This window comes from Eubalaena glacialis, chromosome 9 (genome assembly GCF_028564815.1).
Source record: "Eubalaena glacialis isolate mEubGla1 chromosome 9, mEubGla1.1.hap2.+ XY, whole genome shotgun sequence".
In the NCBI taxonomy this organism is placed as follows: Eukaryota; Metazoa; Chordata; class Mammalia; order Artiodactyla; family Balaenidae; genus Eubalaena; species Eubalaena glacialis.
In genome coordinates, this window is record NC_083724.1 from 13,107,420 (window position 1) to 13,129,717 (window position 22,298).

Below are 22,298 nucleotides of genomic sequence, written 5' to 3' on the forward strand. Positions count from 1 at the left end.
CCATTGGAGCGCTTGAGTGACTAGGTGCATTGTCAACGAGCAGTAATATTTTGAAAGGAATCTTTTTTCCTAAGCAGTAGGTCTCATCAGTGGGCTTAAAATATCTAGTAAACCATATTGTAAACAGATGTGCTGTCATTTGGGCTTTGTTGTTCCATTTCTAGAGTACAGGCAGAGTAGATTTAGCGTAGTTCTTAAGGGCCCTAGCTAGGATTTTTGGAAAGGTAAATGAAGATTGGCTTCAATTTAATGTCACCAGCTGCATTAGCTCCCAACAGGAGAAGCTTTGAAGCTTTGAAGACAGGCACTGATTTCTCCTCTCTAGCTATGAAAGTCCTAGATAGCGTCTTCTTCCAATACAGGACTGTTTCATTTACATTGAAAAATCTGTGCTTTAGTGTAGCCTCTTTCATTAATTATCTTAGCTAGATCTTCTGTATAACTTGCTGCAGTTTCTACATTAGCACTTCCGGCTTGCTTCATCTTGTAATTTTATGTTATAGAGACGGCTTCTTTCCTTAAACCTGATGAACCAACTTCTGCTAGCTTCAAACTTTTCTTCTGCACTTTCCTCACGTCTCTCAGCCTTCAGAGAATTAAGGAGAGTTAGGGCCTTGCTGTGGATTAGGCTTTGGCTTAATGGAATGTTGTGGCTGGTTTGATCTTCTATCCAAACCAATAAAACTTTCTCCATATCAGCAATAAGGCTCTTTTGCTTTCTTATCATTTGTGTGTTCACTGGAGTAGTGCTTTTAATTTCCTTTAAGAACTTCTCCTTTGCATTCACCACTTGGCTAGCTCTTGGCACAAGAGGCCTAGGTTTCAGCCTGTCTTGGCTTTCAACATGCCTTCCTCACTAAGCTTAATCATTTCTAGCTTTTGATTTAAAGTGAGAGATTTGACTCTTCCTTTCACTTGAAGCCCATTGTGGGGTTATTAACTGGCCTACTTTCAATATTGTTGTGTCTCAGGGAATAGGGAGACCTGAGGAGAGGGAAAGAGGCAGGGGAACACTGGTTGATAGAGCAGTCAGAACACACATTTATCAATTAAGTTCACCATCTTTTATGGGTGTGGTTCATGGCGCCCCAGAACAACAATAGTAACATAAAATATCATTGATCACAGATCACCATAACAAATGTAATAATAATGAAGTTTGAAATATTGCAAAAATTAACCAAAATGTAACACAGAGACATGAAGTGAGTAAATGCTGTTGGAAAAATGGCGCCAATAGACTTGCTTGACACAGAGTTGCCACAGACCTTCAGTTTGTAAAAGACGCAGTACCTATTGGTGAAGCACAATAAATTAAGTGCAATGAAACAAATTGTGCCTGTCCCCAAATTTCTCACCATAGTATACAAGGCCCTCTGTGATTCTTCTCCAGCCTACATCTTAGCCTTTAATTCTATGTGCTCTGCTCTTTCATGTTTCTGTTTACCACTTGCTACTCTTTTTAGAATTCTATTCCTCACCCTTCTTTGCCTGGGGAACTCCTATTCATTCTTCAAGACTCAGTTCATGTAGCCTTCTGCTGGGGGAAGCCTTCCCTGATACTCACCCTTCCCTCCCCCACCTGTCAGATTTAATTGCCTTTCCTTTATGTTGCCATAGAGTCTTAACAATAGCACTTATACTATAATTTTCTATTTACAAGTTTCTTCCCTACCACCTGCTGAGCTCATTGAAGGAAGGCAGAATTATGTATTAGGTTTTGTAAGTTCTGCTTTGTTCTGAAAAGAATTTGTGGTAAGGACATTATTTTCTTTGTACCTTCTTCATGTAGTATCTGATAGGCTATAGGTACCTCCCCCATCTAAAAAAAAGAAAAAGTTGTTTGGGGAAGGAGGAAGAGCAGAGTAATTCTGATGGGTTTTTCTCTCCTTTCTATTTTTTAGGTTACCAAAAGGGATGAAGACTCTTCCCTGATGCAGCTAAAGGAGGAATTTCGGAGTTATGAGGCTTTACGCAGAGAACATGATGCCCAAATTGTTCATATTGCTATGGAAGCAGGACTCCGTATTTCACCTGAGCAGTGGTCTTCACTTCTATATGGTGACTTGGCGCATAAATCACACATGCAGTCTATCATTGATAAGGTTTGTGAAATTAGAGACGCTGATTTTATATCTTTCTGCTACATTGAAGAGTATTTGAATCTTCAGAAGGGAGTAAAGAGACAACCAATTGGAGATTCCTGTTTTTACGTATAAGACTCTTATAAATATCTTTCTTTTTTATTATTTTCTAACTTTTAAAATAAACTAAGGGGGGCAACAGGGAAGCAAATACAGGATGTTAGCATAAAAGCAGCCTGACTTACCAAGTCTGTCATTTATCTATATTCTAACACCAGATAGCTAATAAATAAGTTTTCTAAGTGTCTAATGATGAATCTCATAGGGCAGATTCTGAGGTGAAAATTTAATTCATCATTGATACTCCTACTATGGAATCTGAAGACACTTGAAAACCTATTCAGTATGTTGACTGAATGAAAACATTTGAATATAGACACGTTATAAAAACCAGAGTAAAAACCATTCTGTTTTCTTTTTGTGTTAGCTGCAGTCTCCAGAATCATTTGCAAAGAGTGTTCAGGAATTGACAATTGTTTTGCAACGAACAGGTGACCCAGCTAACTTAAATAGGCTGAGGCCTCATTTAGAGCTTCTTGCAAACATAGACCCTAATCCAGGTATGTGAGAAAATAATTGCTTATACTTTTTCTACCTTTGAGGTAAATAACACAAGAGACTTACTGCTAACAAGTTCTTTTCCTCATCCCATCCCCTTGGTGGACTATACAGATGCTGTTTCACCAACTTGGGAGCAGCTAGAAAATGCAATGGTAGCTGTTAAAACAGTGGTTCATGGCCTTGTGGACTTCATACAAAATTATAGTAGAAAAGGCCATGAGACACCTCAGGTAAGCACATTTATTGCACTTCTGACTGCTCTTAAATTTTTAACAAAGCATCCTGAACATCTTAACAAGCTGTTTGGTTAATGGACTCCTTATGTGACTCCACTCTCACATAAGTTTTTATTGTCTCTCTTCTTTTGAGAGAAACCCAAGTTTTAGTGCACCTGATAAATAATTCATAGTACAGCAGCAGTTTGAGGCGTATCTTGAATATGAGTTTACTGCAGGTTTTTTTGACCAACTCTATAGACCTGATTCCTTCCAAATATTTTGTCTAATTTTCTTCTAATGTGGGGAAATTGTCACTTTTTTCTTCTTTGCTGTCATACCAATGAATTCATGTTTGTATATGTGTGGAAGTAAATAAATATTTTCAGTGTGCTTTTGAAGGAGTTATTTAAGGTAAAATCCTTCATTCTAGTAATAACGTCCATTTATTAAATCACTATGAGCCAGTCCCTATGTTCAGTATTTTACATATATTATTTCTAATCATCACAGCCACCTGCAAGGTAATTGCTGTTCCCAAGCTGAAGTTTAAAGAGGTTAAATAACATATGTAAGGTCATAGTGGCAGTGACAGAACTGGTATCAAATCTACTCCAAAGTGATCTTTCCACTCTTCTGTCCTTATTCTATTAGAAGACATTATAATGTTCAAATATTAACTGAAAGATGAATGTTTCATATTTATTAAGGTCACAGAAATGACAATGACATCTTAGATTTTGATGCAAATTATGGCAGTTATGATGATGTTTTTATATTTTGCCTCATTATTTGTATGAACTTAGCTCCAAGCCTTAGAAGAAAGTTGTACTCTCAAATTGACAAATAAATTAGCATTTTTTAATTTTTAACTTCTGGGGTAAGTTGTATTCTCCCTTTTCCTAAGAACATTTAAGTGGACAAAGCTTATGGCTTTTTTAATGCTTTTTGAAATTGGTTGCTTGATTTGGGTATCATAATTTTAAGACAGCAATGAATTGATGAGAAAATCTTTTATTTTCGTGGGCATTTTGTTGCCTGACAAATAAGTAACATAACATTTGAACCAGTTCCAGATAATCCTCAGAAGGAATATCTAAAATGCCAACTCCGGGTTATGCCGCATAACTCATAACAGGAAACAATGCAGTGGTAGTTGTGTCAGCACAAGAATTACTTATCTAACATGAAAAAGAATTAAAGGTGTAATCATAAAATTCTGGAGTCCCAAGAGTGAGTGACAACTGGAATCTTCACTTTTCCAAACATTGATCTTCTTTTCGTAGCCTCAGCCAAACAGCAAATATAAGACTAGCATGTGCCGAGATTTGCGACAGCAAGGAGGGTGTCCACGAGGAACAAATTGTACTTTTGCCCATTCTCAGGAAGAGCTTGAAAAGTAAGTTAGGAGAACTCTCTTTTATTTGGGATTAATTTTTGGTCAATATGAAAGTGTTATATAGAGTCTTAAAGTTTGTGATGAGTTTCAAAGATACAATCAAGTTTGCATTGTGGAAGTCTTTAGATTGAAAAATAACCTTTTCTTTTGAAACCACACCTTGTTGCTTCTGGCAGCATGATTAACATAATAAGTGATTTAGAACCTTATTCAGGTGTCATATTTTAGACCATTGTATATCTGGAATCCATGTTTCTGCTAAACACCTGTGCAGAATGAAAGTATTCTTATGTTCACTCTTACTTGCTCAGGTTCCATTGACGGTAACAGCTGAGTCCCAGGTAAAATGGTAAAGCAGATACATTTTCTTTTTATGGTTTTTGGTCTTTTTAACATTCTTTTTTCTGTCTTCTTTTCCCTTTCTCTTGTCCTATGGGTAATCCCTTTTTCTATGTCCATTTACCCCAGACATAAAAGTAAATGGATATAAGCTGTAATATGTGTTGTCCAAGTTTTTGTTATTTTGTTTTTTAACCAAAACATTCATCATTGAGATCTCACCAAAAATTGATTCCAGCCTTTCTACTGAATAACTGGTCTTTATATCAACTCTTAATGGACATCTCTCTTTTGTTTTTAGACACTTTAAACCCAATTTTAGCTAATTTTCTCCTCTTATACATCTTCTCTTGTATACATCTTCCATCTGCTATCCCCAAGTGTACCCTGTCCAGCCAGTTATATGCGCCATGTTATAGGAATCATCTTTGCCAGCTTTCACCTGCTTGTCTTAGTCACCAAGTTCTGTCAGTTCACCTTCCTATATATTTCTTGACTCTTCCTTGTTCTTTCTGTCCTTATAGTCTAAGCTGTCATCCCCTTTTCTTGATCCATAGTTGCCTCCTAACTAGTCATCTTACAGCTATGGTTGCCCACCCCCAATCCCATTATTCCCCACAAAATAGGGAGAAATTTCCACATAAGGCTCATTGCAGGTATTGAGACTTGGGCATCCCTGTGGATAAACATACAAAATCTACTCTGTGGCCCACAAGACTCTGCGTCATCTAGTTTGTGCCTACCTTTTTTATCTCATCTCACAACGCTCCCTAATTTTATTGTATACTCAAGCCACGCTGACCGTTTGTCAGTGCCATGCTCCTTCCCACCTTAAGTCTTTTATATAATGCGGTTCCTTCTAGCCTTGCCTTTGGAGCTTTCCCTGTGCCTAGCTCATCCTTTCTTTTTCAGGGGCATCCCCCCAGTATTTCATACTAAACCAGGTTCCTCTTTTTCCTGCTTATCAAAATTATAATTAACTTATGGGGTCTGTCTTGGGGGTTGACAAACTTTTCTGTAGAGATGCAGATAGTGAATGTTTTCAGCTTGGTGAACCATTCATTGATCTCTGTCAACCACTCTACTCTGCCACTGTAGCAAAAAAGCCACCATAGACAATGCATAAAATGGGCATGGCTTTAAACTTTATTTACAAAAATAAGCAACTTTGACCCATAGGTGATAGTTTGCTGACCCCTGATCTATTTATTGAATGTTTGTCTGCCTTACTGAAGTGTAAGGTCCATGGACTATATCCATCTTGTTTATTATTGTCTCCTCTTTTCAGTGGCTAGCACTGGGCCCTGCACATAATGAGCTCTACATCAACATCAGTGTGATAGAAGATAAATGTGTGTGCATTAAAAAGAAGAGCAGGAACATGGTTCCCTTCTTACTATCCCCCTGCCTCTCCCGGACTGGAAGATCCCGGAGAGGCTACAGGAGTCTTAAGAAAAAAAGGGTGCTGTTTGCATCTAGTCTAGGCAGTTCTATATGATGTATACAGAGTTTTACATCAAGATGATTTTTTAGACTCGAGATATTTTGAGCTTGTCCATACCTGAAGTAGAGCTTTTTAGTTAAAATAGAGCTTTTTAGGGGACGTTGCTTGGGAGCACTTAAAAAAGAAGAAACTGTGTGATTTCATTGTCATTCTACTCACAACTGGTGCCCACCTGAAAATCCATTTTACCTCTTACACCTTCAAATTGGCTTCCTGCTCTCCATCTCCAGTTCCTACTTCAGAACTTTATTATTTCTTGCCTGAACTTATAATGGTAGCAGTAAAAATAATAATAGCCAAATTAATTGGTCAAATTTTGTGCCAGGTGCAATGTTTAATGTTTCACGTGTTTACCCAATTTGTCCATTCTACTGCTATGTGGCTTTTTTTAACTTAATTAATTGATTAATTAATTAATTTATTTATTTTTGGCTGTGTTGGGTCTTCGTTGCTGCATGCGGACTTTCTCTAGTTGTGGGGAGCGGGAGCTACTCTTTGTTGCAGTGCGTGTGCTTCTCATTGTGGTGGCTTCTCTTGTTGCAGAGCATGGATTCTAGGTGCGTGGGCTTCACTGGTTGTGGCTCGTGGGCTCAGTAGTTGTGGCTCACGGGCTTCGTTGCCCCGCGGCATGTGGGATCTTCCTGGACCGGGGCTCGAACCCATGTCCCCTGCGTTGGCAGGCGGATTCTTAACCACTGCGCCACCAGGGAAGTCCTGCTATGTAGCTTTTTACAGGCATCTCCCTATGTCTCAACCAAGATTTTCTTTCACAAATACAGGTTTAATCATGTCCATCTTCTGCTTTAAATTCTTAATTGGTTCCTCAGTATATCACTGGTTCTGAGCCCGATCTTGCTTTCCAGCCTTGCTCCACCTTTTGCATTCTTTATTTTTTTAAGGTACATCCAGTTTACTACTATATGAATTCTTTCACTCTTCTTTCCCTTATACATGTTGTTCACTATATCATACGCTTTCCTCTTCTCTGTTTGGAGAGCTCCTGTTCCTGATTATACTCAGATATCATCTAACGTCTGAGAACTTCCCTGACTTCCCAGGCAGTGTTAGTTGCTTTCTTCATTGTGCTGTCATAGTACTCTATACCTGATAACTTTATAACTACCAGTTCTCTCACTGTATTGCAATTATTTATTTACTGGTGTGTATTTTCATTGGACTTCATTTATTTTATGGGTTATTCATCTTTATATTTTCTGCACTTAACAGGTATTTGACATGTAAACTCAGGATATTTATGTTGAAAGAGCAGATAATCTATAGTTCATATTTCCAACCAGCTTCACACTCTCTGTTGCTGTTAAGTAAAAGAAGAAGAAGAAGAAGGAAAAACAGGGTAATACAAAGCATTAAGGAAGTGGAAGATGTCATTTTCTCGTTGGTTAAAAAAATGCATGTTGCTACCCAACTCTGGACTTTTTGAGGGTGGAGCCTTTATCTTAGCTCCCATAATGTACCAGGAGGAATTCAGCAAATGTTTGTTTAACTTAAATAAATTTTATCCCAGCCTGCTTTCTCTACTATACATATCTCTAACCAAACAAATGCCCAGAATCTCTCTTAAGAATATTTGTGTGAATATATTTTAGAATGTAGGGTATTGGAATCCTGTTCCCAAAAATTGCTGCATTCTGGAGAGTATCAAAAGCCTGAGGTCAACCAGCTCAAGAAACATTTTAAAAAATGGTTGTTAAGTGCTAGGTACTATTTGAGGTACTTCTAGTGGGGAAAGAAGAACAGTAAACATGTAAACAGACAATTTCAGTTACTGATAAATGCTATAAAGAAAGTCTGAGGTGGAAACAAGCTTGGCATGTTCAGGAACTAGAAAGAAGACGAGTGTGCCTAGAGAATGAGAAGAATGGCAAAAAATAAGGTTGGAGAGGTTAGGCGAGGGCCAGACCATATTGGCTTGGTGGACATTGGCAAGGAGTTTGCATTTTATTTTGGAAGCCATTATAGGGTTTTATTCAAATGGAACAATGAGATTTTAATTTTGTCTTAGAAATGTCACTCTGGTGTCTGCATGGTGTAGACCAGTTAAACTGCTGCAGTGGTCCAGGCATGAGATTAGTGCTTGGTCCTAGGACTATAGTAATTGAGATGATGAAAAGTAGCCAGATTTGGGATATATTTTGGAAGTAGAGCTGATAGGACTGATAGATCGAATGTGGGGTATAAAGAAAAGAGAAGATCAAGGATGACTCCAAGGTTTGGGGCCTGCATAACTAAGTAATGTCTTTTACTGAGATAGGAAATGCTTGGGGGTAGAAAATCAGTACTCTTGGCCATGTGAAGTTTAAGGCTTACTCCACATTCATGCAGCAAATATTTATGGAACACCTAACATGTACCAGGCACTGTGCTAAAGATAGAGAGATGAATAAGGAATGCAGAATTCTTGCTCTCATGGGGCTTACATTGTAATAGAGAAGATCAACATAAACCAAATAAATAGAAAACATAATATCTGGTACTGATTGGCACTATGAAGAAAAATAACAAGGTAAGGAGAAGGAGATTGGGAAAGGAGAGATATTTTAGATAAGATTGTCTGGGAAGGGATCCCAGAGGATATGACATTTAAGCAGACACCTGAATGAAGTGATGATGCACTAGAGAAGAAAAGATAATTATAGGAGTGAAGTCTTTGAGAAGGCAAATGGGCTTGGGACCTGGGGTGCAAGTGGAAAGATTGGCCTGAGTTAGGAATAGGAACTCTTCACCTCCTATTTTAGGTGGAGTGTGTAGTTACAGAAGCAGGAAGGTTGGCGGGATTGGTGGTGGAAAGATAAGTAATTCTCCTCTGGTGTCATCTATTTTCTCTGTGAAGTGGGAGGCAGTATCATCAGCTGTGGCGGGGCTCTGGCGAATGGAAGGGAAGAGGATGTTAGAGATCGGAAAGTGAATTTAGTAGAGAAGTGTATTAATGTAGTGCGTGGCCATTTTAAATAATTGATCATGATTTTGAAGAGAGTTTAGTCAGCATGATTGCATGATTTTTCTGTAGCAACATTCACCTACTTGAGCAGACACAGAATAAGAGAATAAGTAACAGATTGGATTGGGGTTTTACCAGGTGAGTTCAACAGGGTAATTGGACCAAGGGAGTTAAAGGTATTTACAAGGGAGGAATTAATGTTAGATAATGGATTCTAAGCTGGGTAAGGCAGGGAGCAAATACTTGAGGGAGCTCATGGATGACTTTAAAAGAATAGGAAGTAATTGGCTTTTTCAACTGTGAGGTCCAGATTCCAGGCCTAAGTCTTTAGCTGCCTAGATGCCAGGAGTCCAGTATGTATCCCTGTTTGTCCCTTACTTTACCTTACTCCTCTCTTTTAAGAGACTCACAATTAAAACTTTATTTTTTGCCTGCCAGAGCAATCTTAAGGATATTTGAAATTTATCCTTTGAGAATGGAAAACAAGGAGCAGCTGGGCATTTTGTGCAAGAACCTTTGAGGTGAAGAATGAAGAGCAGGTTTCAGAGTAGTGTGTTGAGGAAAGCACTGGCCACTCCATATCACCTAACTGCCTTTCTAAAATATAGGTCTGCTCATAACCCTCATTCTTCAAGAAGTAATCATTGGTTCCCCAGATCTATAAGATGACATATATAAGCTGGCCATAACCTTTGGTTTTTTTGAACTTCATGTTGTATCACTCCACCTTTAGCCAGTCTGATCTGGGAATACTTGTCTTTACTGAGCTTTGCTGCTTCTGTCAGTGTGTGTGTATGAATGAGACGGGGAGAGTTGAATAATGAAGCTGTTTATAGATACTGAAGGACTAAAAGGGAAACTGTTGTGAAGGCATTGCTCATCACTAACACTGTTTATATTTAATTACCATATGTTTGGTTGTATGTAACATTAATATCAGATTAATATAGGTATATGTAATTATGAACCCGTATGTGTGTAGTCGTCTTTCTATTCATGTAACATAGTTGTTCACCACTTTAAAATATTGGAGGGAACACTGACTAGGACTACATTGTAATGAAATTTTTGTTGTATGACTGGAAATAAATTTTCTTAAATGGAATCAAAGATCAGGTTGCTTCATATATTAGAGTATTATGTCTGACCACCATAAATAAAACCCTGAATTTAATATCAGAAAATATCTTTAATCCAAATACTTTTTACTTTAGTCATAAACTAATCTGAAAAATAGAATACTAAATTTCTATATTTTGGTGTAATGTTTAAGAATGAGTTTTGGGTTTTTTTTAATCTCTTTAAAATTATATGATGCCTTAACAATTTGGTAACAACAGAGAATTCTTTCAACTCTTGCATACCTTTTCATTCTACATTCCCAAGTAAATTTGGTATGGTTACTTTCATTTTTATATAGTGTACTCTATTCCAATTATACAAAATTTTCAAGAAGATCTCTTCCCACTCTCTCAAAATAGTTTTTTGAATACATTTGTACTTTTCTTGCTACATTAATTATGTGTCTACATACATAAGTATTGTGTGTACATATATATATTGTATGTGGCAGATATATTTTCATGTGGTGGCTATCATAGCAGAGTTTGATGTAGACTGTATTTGATATTTAGCTGAAGAAACTTTTTTTTTTTTTTGAAACTTTTTTTTTTAACATCTTTATTGGAGTATAATTGCTTTACAATGGTGTGTTAGTTTCTGAAGAAACCTGTTTTTGAAAGTTGTTCTTCCTTTTAACATTTTTTCCTATTGCTCCCTCCCTTTTTTTTTTTTTACTTAGGGTAAGATTTAGTGAAATATTTACTGATATGTTTATTGTTTTTGAAACAGGTATCGATTAAGGAACAAAAAGATCAATGCAACTGTAAGAACGTTTCCTCTTCTAAATAAAGTTGGTGTAAACAACACTGTCACAACCACAGCCGGAAATGTCATTTCTGTCATAGGAAGTACTGAAACAACGGGGAAAATTGTTCCAAGTACAAACGGAATTTCAAATGCAGAAAACAGTGTTTCCCAGCTAATTCCACGTAGTGCTGACAGTACATTAAGAGCTCTGGAGACTGTGAAGAAAGTGGGGAAGGTTGGCACTAATGGTCAGAATGCTGCTGGGCCTTCTGCAGAGTCTGTAACTGAAAAGTAAGTATTAGGTAAAAATGTTTAACGTGAGTAATTTAGCCTTTTTATAAGTACCTGAGTATTTTTATTTATCCTGAGGAAAAGCAGTTAATCAGAATTTTTATGCAGAACGTTTCATGTAGTAGAAAAAGCACTAAATACCAAAAAAGTTGAGTTCTAGTCCTGGATCTGCAGTTGAATAGCTCTGTGGCCTTGGAAATTCACTTCAACTCTGGGTTTTGTTTTCTTCAACTGTAAACTGAAGAGGTTGGACCAGAATTGAGTTTTTCTCACCTTATTTCCTTGAACTTTAGGATTGAGTCCATAGAGGTGCCAAAAAGGAACTAAGTAGAAACCTAAGCAGGTGAGATGCTTGAGCCTCCAACCCCTGTTTCAATTAGAACAGTTCCACTTTATGCTCTGTAATGATGTGTAGTTGTTAAGAGGGAAATCTTTAAAGCCAAACTCTGTGGGTTCAAATTCTGGCTCACTGTTCCCCAGCTGTTTGATCTTAGGCCAGTTACTTAATCTGTCTGCCTCAGTTTACTCATCCATAAAATTGGTATAATAATACTACCTGCTTCATATGTTGGTTGTGAGGATTAAATGAGTTAATACTGCAATGTGCTTTGAACAGTGCCTGCCACATAGCACTCACTAAATATCTGCTGCTGTTATAATAACTACCATTATTATTATTACCATTACTGTTGTTTTGGGGTTTCAGCATAAGATTTAATTTGGCGGAAAGGTTTTGGTACTTTAAGAAAAAAGTTTTAAAACTTCCCAATTATCTGAAAAGTTACTTCCACCTCTAATATCTCAGGCTTTTGTATTCTTTTAGTGTCTTAAAATCTGAGCTAAAGCATGTTTGGATTATGTTGCCCATAAATAGTCTGTCAATGTCTCTTATATACCTTTTGGGGAAAAAGCGTTATGCTAGGCACACAGTAAATTGCTAGGGATTTCAAATAATAAATGGATAGGTAGACATTTATATTCTTTATTTCTGCAGTTAGCATGTGATAGGGAAATTTGTTTATCAGAGGATTCTTATAATCTTCCCTCAGAGAGATCTTCAAAGAGATAAATCAGAGAACATTGTCTAGTTTAGCAAATGTTATTTACACACTAATACTGAGCTCTGATTTTGGCATTCTTGAAAATACACGAGAGTGCCGCAACTAAGACCTAACACAGCCAAAACAAATAAAGAAAATCTTAAAAATAAATAAAAAAGAAAATACATGAGATGTATAAGATATCTGTGCATTTAAGAAACTTATGAAGACATAGTTGGGGAGACAGCATTTACATAAATGAAGCAGTATTGGAGTTGGATTAAAGAATAAGAAAATTTTTTATTGCTGGGTGAAATATGATAAGATTTAGATAGGTAGGTTGGCACCAGATTATGGAGATCTTGTGTTAAATATATTTAGGAAATGAGCTTTTGAAGGGTTTTGGCAAGGTAAAGTTGTAAAACCATTTTATATTCATACAGTGAAATGTTACTCAGCCATTAAAGAGTAAGGTACTAGTGCATACTACAATATGGATGAACCTTGAAAACATTATATTAAGTGAAAGAAGCTAGATACAAAAGCCACATATTGTAGAATTCCATTTATGTGAATGTCCAGAATAGGCAAATCCATAGAAGACAGAAAGTAGATTAGTAGTTGCTAGGGGCTGGGGCTGGGGGACAAGGGGATGGGGAGTGAATGCTAATGAGTACAGGTTTCTTTTAGGGGTGGTAAAAATGTTTCAGAATAAGATAGCAGTGATGGTTGCACAGCCTTCGGAATATACCAGAAATCACTGAATTGTACACCTTACAAGGGTAAATGTATCTTAGTTTTTTAAAAAATGATGGACTAGAGAAAACAACTTTCAAAAATAAGTAAATCTTGGTAAATAAATCATTTATTCATTCAGAAATTATGGATCTTCTACTATGTGCCAAATACCAGGCCAATTGGCATAGTTAATGAAAATGAACTAGATATACTCCCTGCCTCTAAGAGTCTTCCAGTGTAGTTTGGGAGACAGACATAAACAGATATCATATAATATATTCTGAAAGGTACTGTAATGGAGTTGTGTTTCAAGTGTTATTAAAACACAAAAAATAATAATTCTACCTGGAGTTATTGTGGAAGGTTTTTTAGAGGTAAGGTGATGACACCTGAGCCATTCCAAAAGTATGGCTAGTTAGGAAGGAAGGGTCTTGTTAGTAGAGAAAGCAGCACAGGCAAAAGCATGTAGGTAAGAGGGGCTGCTGCAAAGAACAACCTAGAATCCTAAATTCATCTAGAATCTAGCTGTCTGGCTAGAATGGGACTGAAAGTTAGCTTTTTCCTTAAGTCTGGATTTTTGGGATAGCTTGCATGATTTCATAAGGCTATGAACCTTGTCATGGATTTTGGTACCTTTTTCCTGCAAAGTCTAAGAATTTGTCATTTCAAAGTATTTATCTGAATTTTATAGTATATAACATTCTGCTGTGGAGGACCAGATAATCTATGTAAAGCACTTAGAATAGTGCCTGGAATGTGCTCATTAATTGATTAGTGTTACTTATTATTGTTAAGAGGAAATCCTAATCATTTTCCTGGTTGCCTTTATTGAACTTCAAAATATAAGCACAGCACTAAAATATCTTTAAACTCTAAGCCATTTGTACTTACTATTATTATCCACAGTTTCTTATTTTCTGCATTTTAACACACAATTACACATAGAAATAAACATCTGCTAGACTAATCTCTGCTAGACTTAAAGGCAGCCCATACTCCTTGTTATTTATACTCTTGCTTTAAAAGAGCTTCTCTAGTTTGAGAAAAACCCTCTAATCTAGTTGAGATGCAATGTATTGAATTCCTGCATCATTAACAAGATCTTTTTCTTGCGTCACCACATATCTCAGCTCTGCCAAAGTTTGACTTCTTCAGAGGGCCTAAGAAGCCATGGTGAGATCCTCTGCAGCTGATCGCCTGGTGAATCAACAAAGAAAATCCTTTGTGTTTAAAAAAAAAAAAAAAAAGAAAGCTTGTGTGTTTTGCATCAATTTAATGAGTAACCATTTCATTGGCATTCTGCTCCTCTAGCAGATATTTACTGAGTACCTACTACGTGGCAGGAACTTTTCCATTTGTCCAACAAATATTTACTGAGTGCCTCCTGTGTGCCAGAAACTGTTTTAGATCCTGGGCATGTAGCAGTTAACAAAATGGACAAAAATGACCTTTCTTCAATAAGTTTACATTTCAGCTAATCTAATGCTTAATATTTAGAGCAGTCCTTCCCTTTACATATCTGTCTTATTTGTGTCAAAAAATTCTACTGGTAAACTATATTGTTTCTGTTGAGAAGTTATTGAAGAGGATTTTTTTTAAACTTCCAGTAGGAAAAATCTTTGTTTAAAGTATGAGTAAAAAGGGACAAGTGGGTCACATTGTGCCTGGGATTTGTTTGCAGTTTTTTGTTTTGTTTTTCACCCTCACCAAAATATGAGATCTGTTACTGTAATCTTGTGAATTAACAGTGTAAGGTGGTAATGAAATTCATGGCCTTATTTGTCACTGTGGAAATACCTGAAGCATTTGCTGTTAGTGGTCACTATAATTTTGTGAACCATTCCTACTGAGAAAGACTTTTAACAGTCATAGATAGTGATTTATCATTTGCCCTTGTTAAATTTTCTCTCCAGTAAAATTGGTTCTCCACCCAAGACTCCTGTAAGTAATATAGCGGCTACCTCAGCTGGGCCCACTAATGTTGGAACAGAGCTGAATTCTGTGCCTCCAAAATCCAGCCCATTTATAACTAGAGTACCAGTATATCCTCAGCATTCTGAAAACATTCAGTATTTTCAAGATCCAAGGACTCAGATACCCTTCGAAGTCCCACAGTACCCACAGACAGGTAAGTAATTTTAGACAATTCTAAGAAAAAAAGAAACTACAATATAACATTTGTTGTAATAAGTTAGTGAATCATTTATATCTATCTAGAAAATCTACATTAAAAAATTAATCCTTTGGACTATATGACCCCTAAGTTTTCTTCCTGTCCTAAGAATCTATGATTCTACATACCAGTAGTTTTAAGATTCTCATTCCTATGAATCAAATGTAGGGTCCATGGATGAGCTTTTAGTGAGTTCTGTATGTCCTCTGAAATAGTATACTAAATGTTTGGTTTATATATACTTAAGTATAATTTTGGAAAGACAATGCACAGCTTATATAGATTATGAAAGAGGTCTTTAACCTCTGCTCCCCAAAAGGTTAAGAATCAATGATGTAACTAATTACTTAATCTAAAACCTGTGGCAATACATGCCCTAGAAGGAAATTTACCAGCCATCTGTTAATAGCTCATCAAGTGTTTTTAAGGAGCAGTTGAACAAACTATTGAACATTAATGATTTTCATACAGTGGTGTCTTGAAAGCGTGTAGTGTCTTTCTAAACCAGGGGTAACTAAAGTAAAGTTCAAAGCTTATTTTATTTTCCAACATTAAAGGCTGCTTTAGACTTTAAACCATTACAAAATGTTAAATTTTACTAAGATTACATTAAATATTCCTCTTTCCAATTTTCAAGGATACTACCCACCACCTCCAACAGTACCAGCTGGTGTGGCTCCCTGTGTTCCTCGCTTTGTGAGGTCCAATAATGTTCCAGAGTCCTCCCTCCCACCGGCTTCCATGCCATATGCTGATCATTACAGTACATTTTCGCCTCGAGATCGAATGAATTCTTCTCCTTACCAACCTCCTCCTCCGCAGCCGTATGGACCAGTTCCTCCAGTACCTTCTGGAATGTATGCTCCTGTGTACGACAGCAGGCGCATCTGGCGCCCACCTATGTACCAACGAGATGACATTATTAGAAGCAATTCTTTACCTCCAATGGATGTGATGCACTCGTCTGTGTATCAGACGTCTTTGCGGGAAAGATATAACTCATTAGATGGGTATTATTCAGTGGCTTGTCAGCCACCAAGTGAGCCAAGGACAACTGTGCCTTTACCAAGGGTAAGTGATAATGGAAATAGGAATGCTGATATAGTGTAGTGGTTAAGAGTCTAGAATCTGGTGTTAGACCATTCAGGTATATATCCTGGCTCCTCCATTTACTTACTGTGTGACTTACGGAATTTTACTTGACTTCTCTATATCAATTTTTTCGTATTTGATGGCAATCATAGTAGTACCTACCTCATAAAGCTGTTGTGAGGATTAAATCAGAAAAAGCAAAGCTCTTAGAATTGGACCTGATGCATATTCATGCTCAATAAATGTTATGTTTGGATACGAAACTGATGGGAAGGTAAAAAGAAATCTTCAAAATACAAAGACAGGGCCTATTTTTAGTATCCCCACATATATACATATGATTTTCCTAAACCAGAAAAGTGAGTGCTCAGATTTTACTTTTAACATTTGACTAAATATTAACCCTTTCGTTTAAGTGTATGGAGAATAGGCTAGGGTGACTTCCCTACTGTATTTTTTTTTTTTGTCCCAACAATATAATAAATGTTCACATTATTTCCACAGAGCATAGTTAAATTTATTTACCACTCCCTAGATGATTAAGATTGTTTCTTTTATCCCCCCTTAGGAACCTTGTGGTCATTTGAAGACCAGTTGCGAGGAGCAGATAAGAAGAAAGCCAGAGCAGTGGGCACAGTACCACACTCAGAAAGCACCTCTTGTCTCTTCAACTCTTCCTGTGGCAACACAGTCACCAACGCCACCTTCTCCTCTATTCAGTGTAGACTTTCGCACTGATGTAAGAAAGATTTTAATTACTTGATGTTGCAGGGATAGGTCAGACAACTGACTTCAGAGCACTCATTCAAGCCAGAGTTAGCTATGTTGGATATTTTGCATTGGTTTGGTGGCAGTTGAGTTTAATTCAATAAACACTGAGTATGTAAGCACAATGGCTAGGCATTGTGATACTCTGAAGACCACTAAATCACAGTCCTTTTTCCACCAAGAATTCAAAAATCTTTCCAGCAGTATAGTTCTCATTATTTTTATGGCTTTTATTAATAATAAGATTTATATCCACCATTTATTGAGCACCTACTTGTGCCAGGCACTGTACTAAGCAGTTATTTTATTTAATTCTTACAGAATCCTTAGGGGGCAGGTATTACCCATATTTTGCATGTTAGGAATCCTACTCAGAGAAGTTAAGTAATTTGCCCAAGTAGTAAATTCACCCTATAAGTAGCTTGGATTTGAATTCTGGTCTATCTGAGGCATTTCTTCCCTACTTCACAAGAGGTGCAGAAATGCCTACTGTATTATTTATGGTGTTTTAAATCACTGTTAATTATTGTTCTTACCATTTCAAAACAAGTTTTTGTACCAGGATTATTTTAATGTACCCTTCAGTACTGTTATATTTAGAGCAAACCATTAATTTTTTTTTTGATTCATCTGGTTTATTTCCTATCCCTAGAGATACTAAAATAAAATTTTTTTTCTAGTCTTTTCATTAGGAAAAATTTCAAGCATATGCAAAAGTAGAATAGTAATAAACTCCATGTACCCATTACCCACAATTATCAACTCAGCCCATCTTTTTTCATTTGTACCCCCTCTTCCTACTGGATTATTTTGAAGTAATCCTAGACATCATATTTTTCCATCCATAAATATTGAATTTTTAAAGTAGATCCAAATTTATCTCATCAAACTTGTACTTCTTCAGAGCAGCTAACCATCTTGACCAGAGTGATAGAATTGCCACTTGCTTAATATAAAAATGTATTTGTATGTATCTGTGTATGTGTATGTGTGTGTTTTCTTTGCTTTTTTTTTCATTTTTTAGAGCACTTTGTACCATGTTAGAGGCATGCTATAAATTGTTGATTGGTCTGTATAGTATCAGTCAGGGGTTCCTTATGAGTTCTTAAAGGACAAAGTAAAAAAGAGAAGGCATTCTCTTTTCTATTAATACGTAATATAAATACAAATAATATAAATACTATTTGTTACTTGTTACAGTTTTTTATATTAGTTATTGAATGTTTAATTCACTATAAAGTGCTGTGAATTCTATAATATAGTTACTTTATATTAGTTACAAGTTTGTAAATTTAAATTTCTTACCAATTGCCTGTGCCTTTTTTTTTTTTTTCTTTTTTTAATCAGTTCTCTGAAAGTGTGAGTGGCACAAAATTTGAAGAAGATCATCTTTCCCATTATTCCCCCTGGTCTTGTGGCACCATAGGTTCCTGTATAAATGCTATCGATTCAGAGCCCAGAGATGTAATTGCTAATTCAAATGCTGTGTTAATGGTATGATTTGGGGGGCAAGGGTTGTCATGCATGTTGACTCAAGTTTTAGAATGATTGAATGCTTTCATCTTCATATCGTTGGTATGTTACTCATCTGTAAGCAGCAGAGTTACATTTAGGTAAGCCTGAAATAAATTGCGCTTAATGTTTAAATTATTTGGGCATAGTTGAGTGTTTTAAAGTAGATGTTGGGTTATCATTGAGATATACAGCTAATGTTAAATTTACCAGAAAACTTAATTTCATGTCTTTTGAAAGCATGTACTTGTATTATTAGCTGAAGTAATTGCCAACAGTCTTTTTATTGATTTTCTTTTATTTATGCAGGACCTGGACAGTGGAGATGTTAAGAGAAGAGTGCATTTATTTGAAACTCAGAGAAGGACAAAAGAAGAAGATCCAATAATTCCTTTTAGTGATGGACCTATCATCTCAAAATGGGGTGCAATTTCTAGATCTTCCCGTACAGGTTACCATACCACGGATCCTGTCCAGGCCACTGCTTCCCAAGGAAGTGCGACTAAGCCTATCAGCGTATCAGGTGATCCATTTAACTAATACTTCACCTGATATGTTCTAGCACTGTGCTTTTTAATCCTCACTCTGTTAGATACAGAACATTTCTCTCCATTTAACAACCACAGTAAACTCAGAATTAAATGGCTTAGCCAGGAGAACATGGCTAGTTGGATAAAATATGGATTTTTTGGAAAAGTATACATTCACATCTATATCTGATTTTTCACTTTTCTGATCATTGTTTCTTTCTACATTTCTATAGATTATGTCCCTTATGTCAATGCTGTTGATTCAAGATGGAGTTCATATGGTAATGAAGCTACATCATCAGCACATTATATTGAACGGTAACGTTATGCTTAATTCTTTAGGATTCTCTATTCTCAGAGTACAGATCCTACTCCCAGTTATTCATGAACTGTGCTTTGCTAGTTTTAACTATATAACAAATTTCTGAAAAAAATTTTACATTTGGAATAGTGACTGAAACTTTCAGGGTTGATCTGTTATGTAAAACATATATAGGACTTCCCTGGTGGTGCAGTGGTTAAGAATCTGCCTGCCAGTGCAGGGGACACAGGTTCGAGCCCTGGTCTGGGAAGATCCCACATGCCGCAGAGCAACTAAGCCTGCGTGCCACAACTACTGAAGCCCGCCTGCCTAGAGCGTGTGCTCCGCAACAAGAGAAGCCACCACAATGAGAAACCCGTGCACTGCGATAAAGAGTAGCCCCCGCCCGCCACAACTAGAGAAAGCCCGCGTGCAGCAACAAAGACCCAGCGCAGCCAAAAATAAATAATACATTAAAAAATATATATATATATATAGTATATAGTCGTTATATAGTCATTACTGCTTTAGTTGCTTCATTTATTTCACTTTTATAACAGTAAACATATTTTTCTTTAAAGGGACAGATTCATTGTTACCGATTTATCTGGTCATAGAAAGCATTCCAGTACTGGAGACCTTTTGAGCATTGAACTTCAGCAGGTAGGCTCTGTGTCACTCAGCTTTGAATTTTTTAAAAAACAGAATGACATTTAAAAGTTATGGATGGAAGCTGACTTTACTTTTTTTTTTCCTCTAGGCCAAGAGTAACTCGTTGCTTCTTCAGAGGGAGGCCAATGCTCTGGCCATGCAACAGAAGTGGAATTCCCTGGACGAAGGCCGTCACCTTACCTTAAATCTTCTAAGCAAGGAAATTGAACTGAGAAATGGAGAGGTAAGGAAACTGAACCTCTCAGCTTCATGCCCAATATATTTGCTGTTTGCTGCTGTTGCATGTTATTTTATGCCATTACTTAGTGCAAAATTTGGCTTTTTCTGGTGGATGATTGCTTTTAAAACTTAAGAGTAGAAATAAAATTGTAGTCCCAGATTTCTTTTTTTAGATCAATTATTGGGATTCCCATTTTAATTTAAAAGGGAAGCCCCAGTTTCCACAGATATGAAATCACCATTTTTCTTAATTACAGAGTGATTATACAGAAGATGCAGCCGATACTAAGCCTGATAGGGATATAGAGTTAGAGCTTTCAGCACTTGATACTGATGAACCTGATGGACAAGGTGAACAGATTGAAGTAAGTACTGCAGTCACACATCTAGGAGGCTTTACTCCATTGGAAATTAAAGTACAGAATACTTTCATACTGAAGGATTAACATTTTATTTTCGTAGGAGATCCTGGACATACAGCTTGGTATCAGTTCTCAAAATGATCAGTTACTGAATGGAACAGCAGTAGAAAATGGGCATCCAGTCCAACAACACCAAAAGGAGCCCCTGGAGCAGAAGAGACAGAGTTTAGGTGAAGACCATGTGATTCTGTGAGTGTTAGACATAAAATTCATAACCAGTGGGCATAGGGCATGAATAAAAAGAAATAGATGCATTGTTAAATTCATTTTTGGTTTTATCCTATGAGGGGAAGACCTTACGTAATAAGGCAATGATTTGGTCAGTCTGGACTTTTAGGAGAGGAGAACTAAATTTGAACTAACCAAGTGGTCCATTTTAGTAGCCTAAAACTTGCTTTTTGTTGGGATAAAAGTTTATGTTTATGCTCTAGCATCAGGTTATACTTCCTCTAACTGATAGCCAAACATCAAGACTACAAAATGGAGAACTAAAACCTAAATGAAGGGTTTCCCTTTTTAAAAATCTTGTTAAGATATTTTTGGCCTTTAGTATATAATTACTGCCAAAAATATGGGCTAATCTTGAACTTGATAGTTTGTTGGCCTTAAATTAACCAGTGTTCTAATTTTTTATTATAATTTTTGGAAAATGGGACTTTTTTAGTGACCTCTGATACTTTTTAGTGAAAAAGACATGCCTTTGCTAGGGGCTCTTAAAGTGTGTTCCAACTTTTATTCAGCATGTATGGTTACTCTTAAAAGTTTTCACTTAAAGCTAATTTGTTTTCAATGTCGTTTATTCTCTCCCAGGGAGGAGCAAAAAACAATTCTGCCGGTAACTTCTTGCTTTAGTCAGCCACTCCCAGTGTCCATTAGCAATGCGAGTTGCCTCCCTCTTGCCACATCTGTCAGTGTTGGCAACCTCATTCTGAAAACTCATGTTATGTCTGAAGATAAAAACGACTTTTTGAAACCTGTTGCAAATGGGAAGATGGTTAACAGCTGAAAAGAGGTTCATCTTTCAAATCTGTGACCATACCATGGAAGCATTTACACTAGCTTTTTATATATATAATATATATTATATAATGTATATTTTTTTTAAAAAAAAGATATTACTGGGGGCATCCATTTCCTGTGGACTCTTTGATACTTCAAGCCCTCTTGCATTAGCATTATGAAAAAAAAAGAAAATTTACTTTACTAGGGTAACACGTTCACTTTCCAGAAGTGATTGGAATTTGGACATTTAACTTAAGCTTCAAGCAGCTTTTTATGAGTTTGTAGCAATCCGGTGCAGTAACTGAGCCATTTCCTATTTTAAATGGCTTCTATAGAAAATTAACAACTCAGTTATTAAACTAGCAGGATCCTACAATGATACATCTAGTGAAAGTAGACTTAATTAACTTATTTATTTCTATTTTATGTTTCACTGAGAGAAATTTCCATCTCATTCCAGCTGCTTTATTTATCTTTTTCATGGGACTTTGCATGGATTTTTTTTTCCTCTTTTTTTTTTTTTTTTTTTTAAATTTTGAAGAGTGGAG

The 22,298-nt window shown here is 36.5% G+C and overlaps 1 protein-coding gene and 1 non-coding gene across 4 annotated transcripts in view; both read left to right on the top strand.

Moving 5' to 3' along the window:
- Nucleotides 1–22,141, top strand: part of RC3H2 (ring finger and CCCH-type domains 2) — a 45,985-nt gene extending 23,844 nt beyond the window's left edge. The window contains exons 6-21 of one of the 3 annotated variants that reach the window (XM_061199968.1): nt 1,905–2,105; nt 2,572–2,704; nt 2,817–2,935; nt 4,207–4,319; nt 10,973–11,281; nt 14,973–15,187; nt 15,870–16,303; nt 16,893–17,063; nt 18,440–18,586; nt 18,914–19,127; nt 19,368–19,452; nt 20,017–20,098; nt 20,196–20,330; nt 20,584–20,691; nt 20,789–20,937; nt 21,559–22,141. In XM_061199968.1, coding sequence (XP_061055951.1) covers nt 1,905–2,105; nt 2,572–2,704; nt 2,817–2,935; nt 4,207–4,319; nt 10,973–11,281; nt 14,973–15,187; nt 15,870–16,303; nt 16,893–17,063; nt 18,440–18,586; nt 18,914–19,127; nt 19,368–19,452; nt 20,017–20,098; nt 20,196–20,330; nt 20,584–20,691; nt 20,789–20,937; nt 21,559–21,754 — 2,811 coding nt within the window. In that variant the 3' untranslated portion in view covers nt 21,755–22,141. The remainder of the gene's footprint in view (nt 1–1,904; nt 2,106–2,571; nt 2,705–2,816; nt 2,936–4,206; nt 4,320–10,972; nt 11,282–14,972; nt 15,188–15,869; nt 16,304–16,892; nt 17,064–18,439; nt 18,587–18,913; nt 19,128–19,367; nt 19,453–20,016; nt 20,099–20,195; nt 20,331–20,583; nt 20,692–20,788; nt 20,938–21,558) is intronic. The other 2 variants (XM_061199970.1, XM_061199969.1) reach the window with 2 other exon arrangements.
- On the top strand, nt 2,372–2,482 carry LOC133098460 (small nucleolar RNA SNORD90). The gene has a single exon (XR_009702163.1). It is a non-coding gene; the product is annotated as a small nucleolar RNA SNORD90 (small nucleolar RNA).
- Nucleotides 22,142–22,298: the final 157 nt, after the last annotated feature.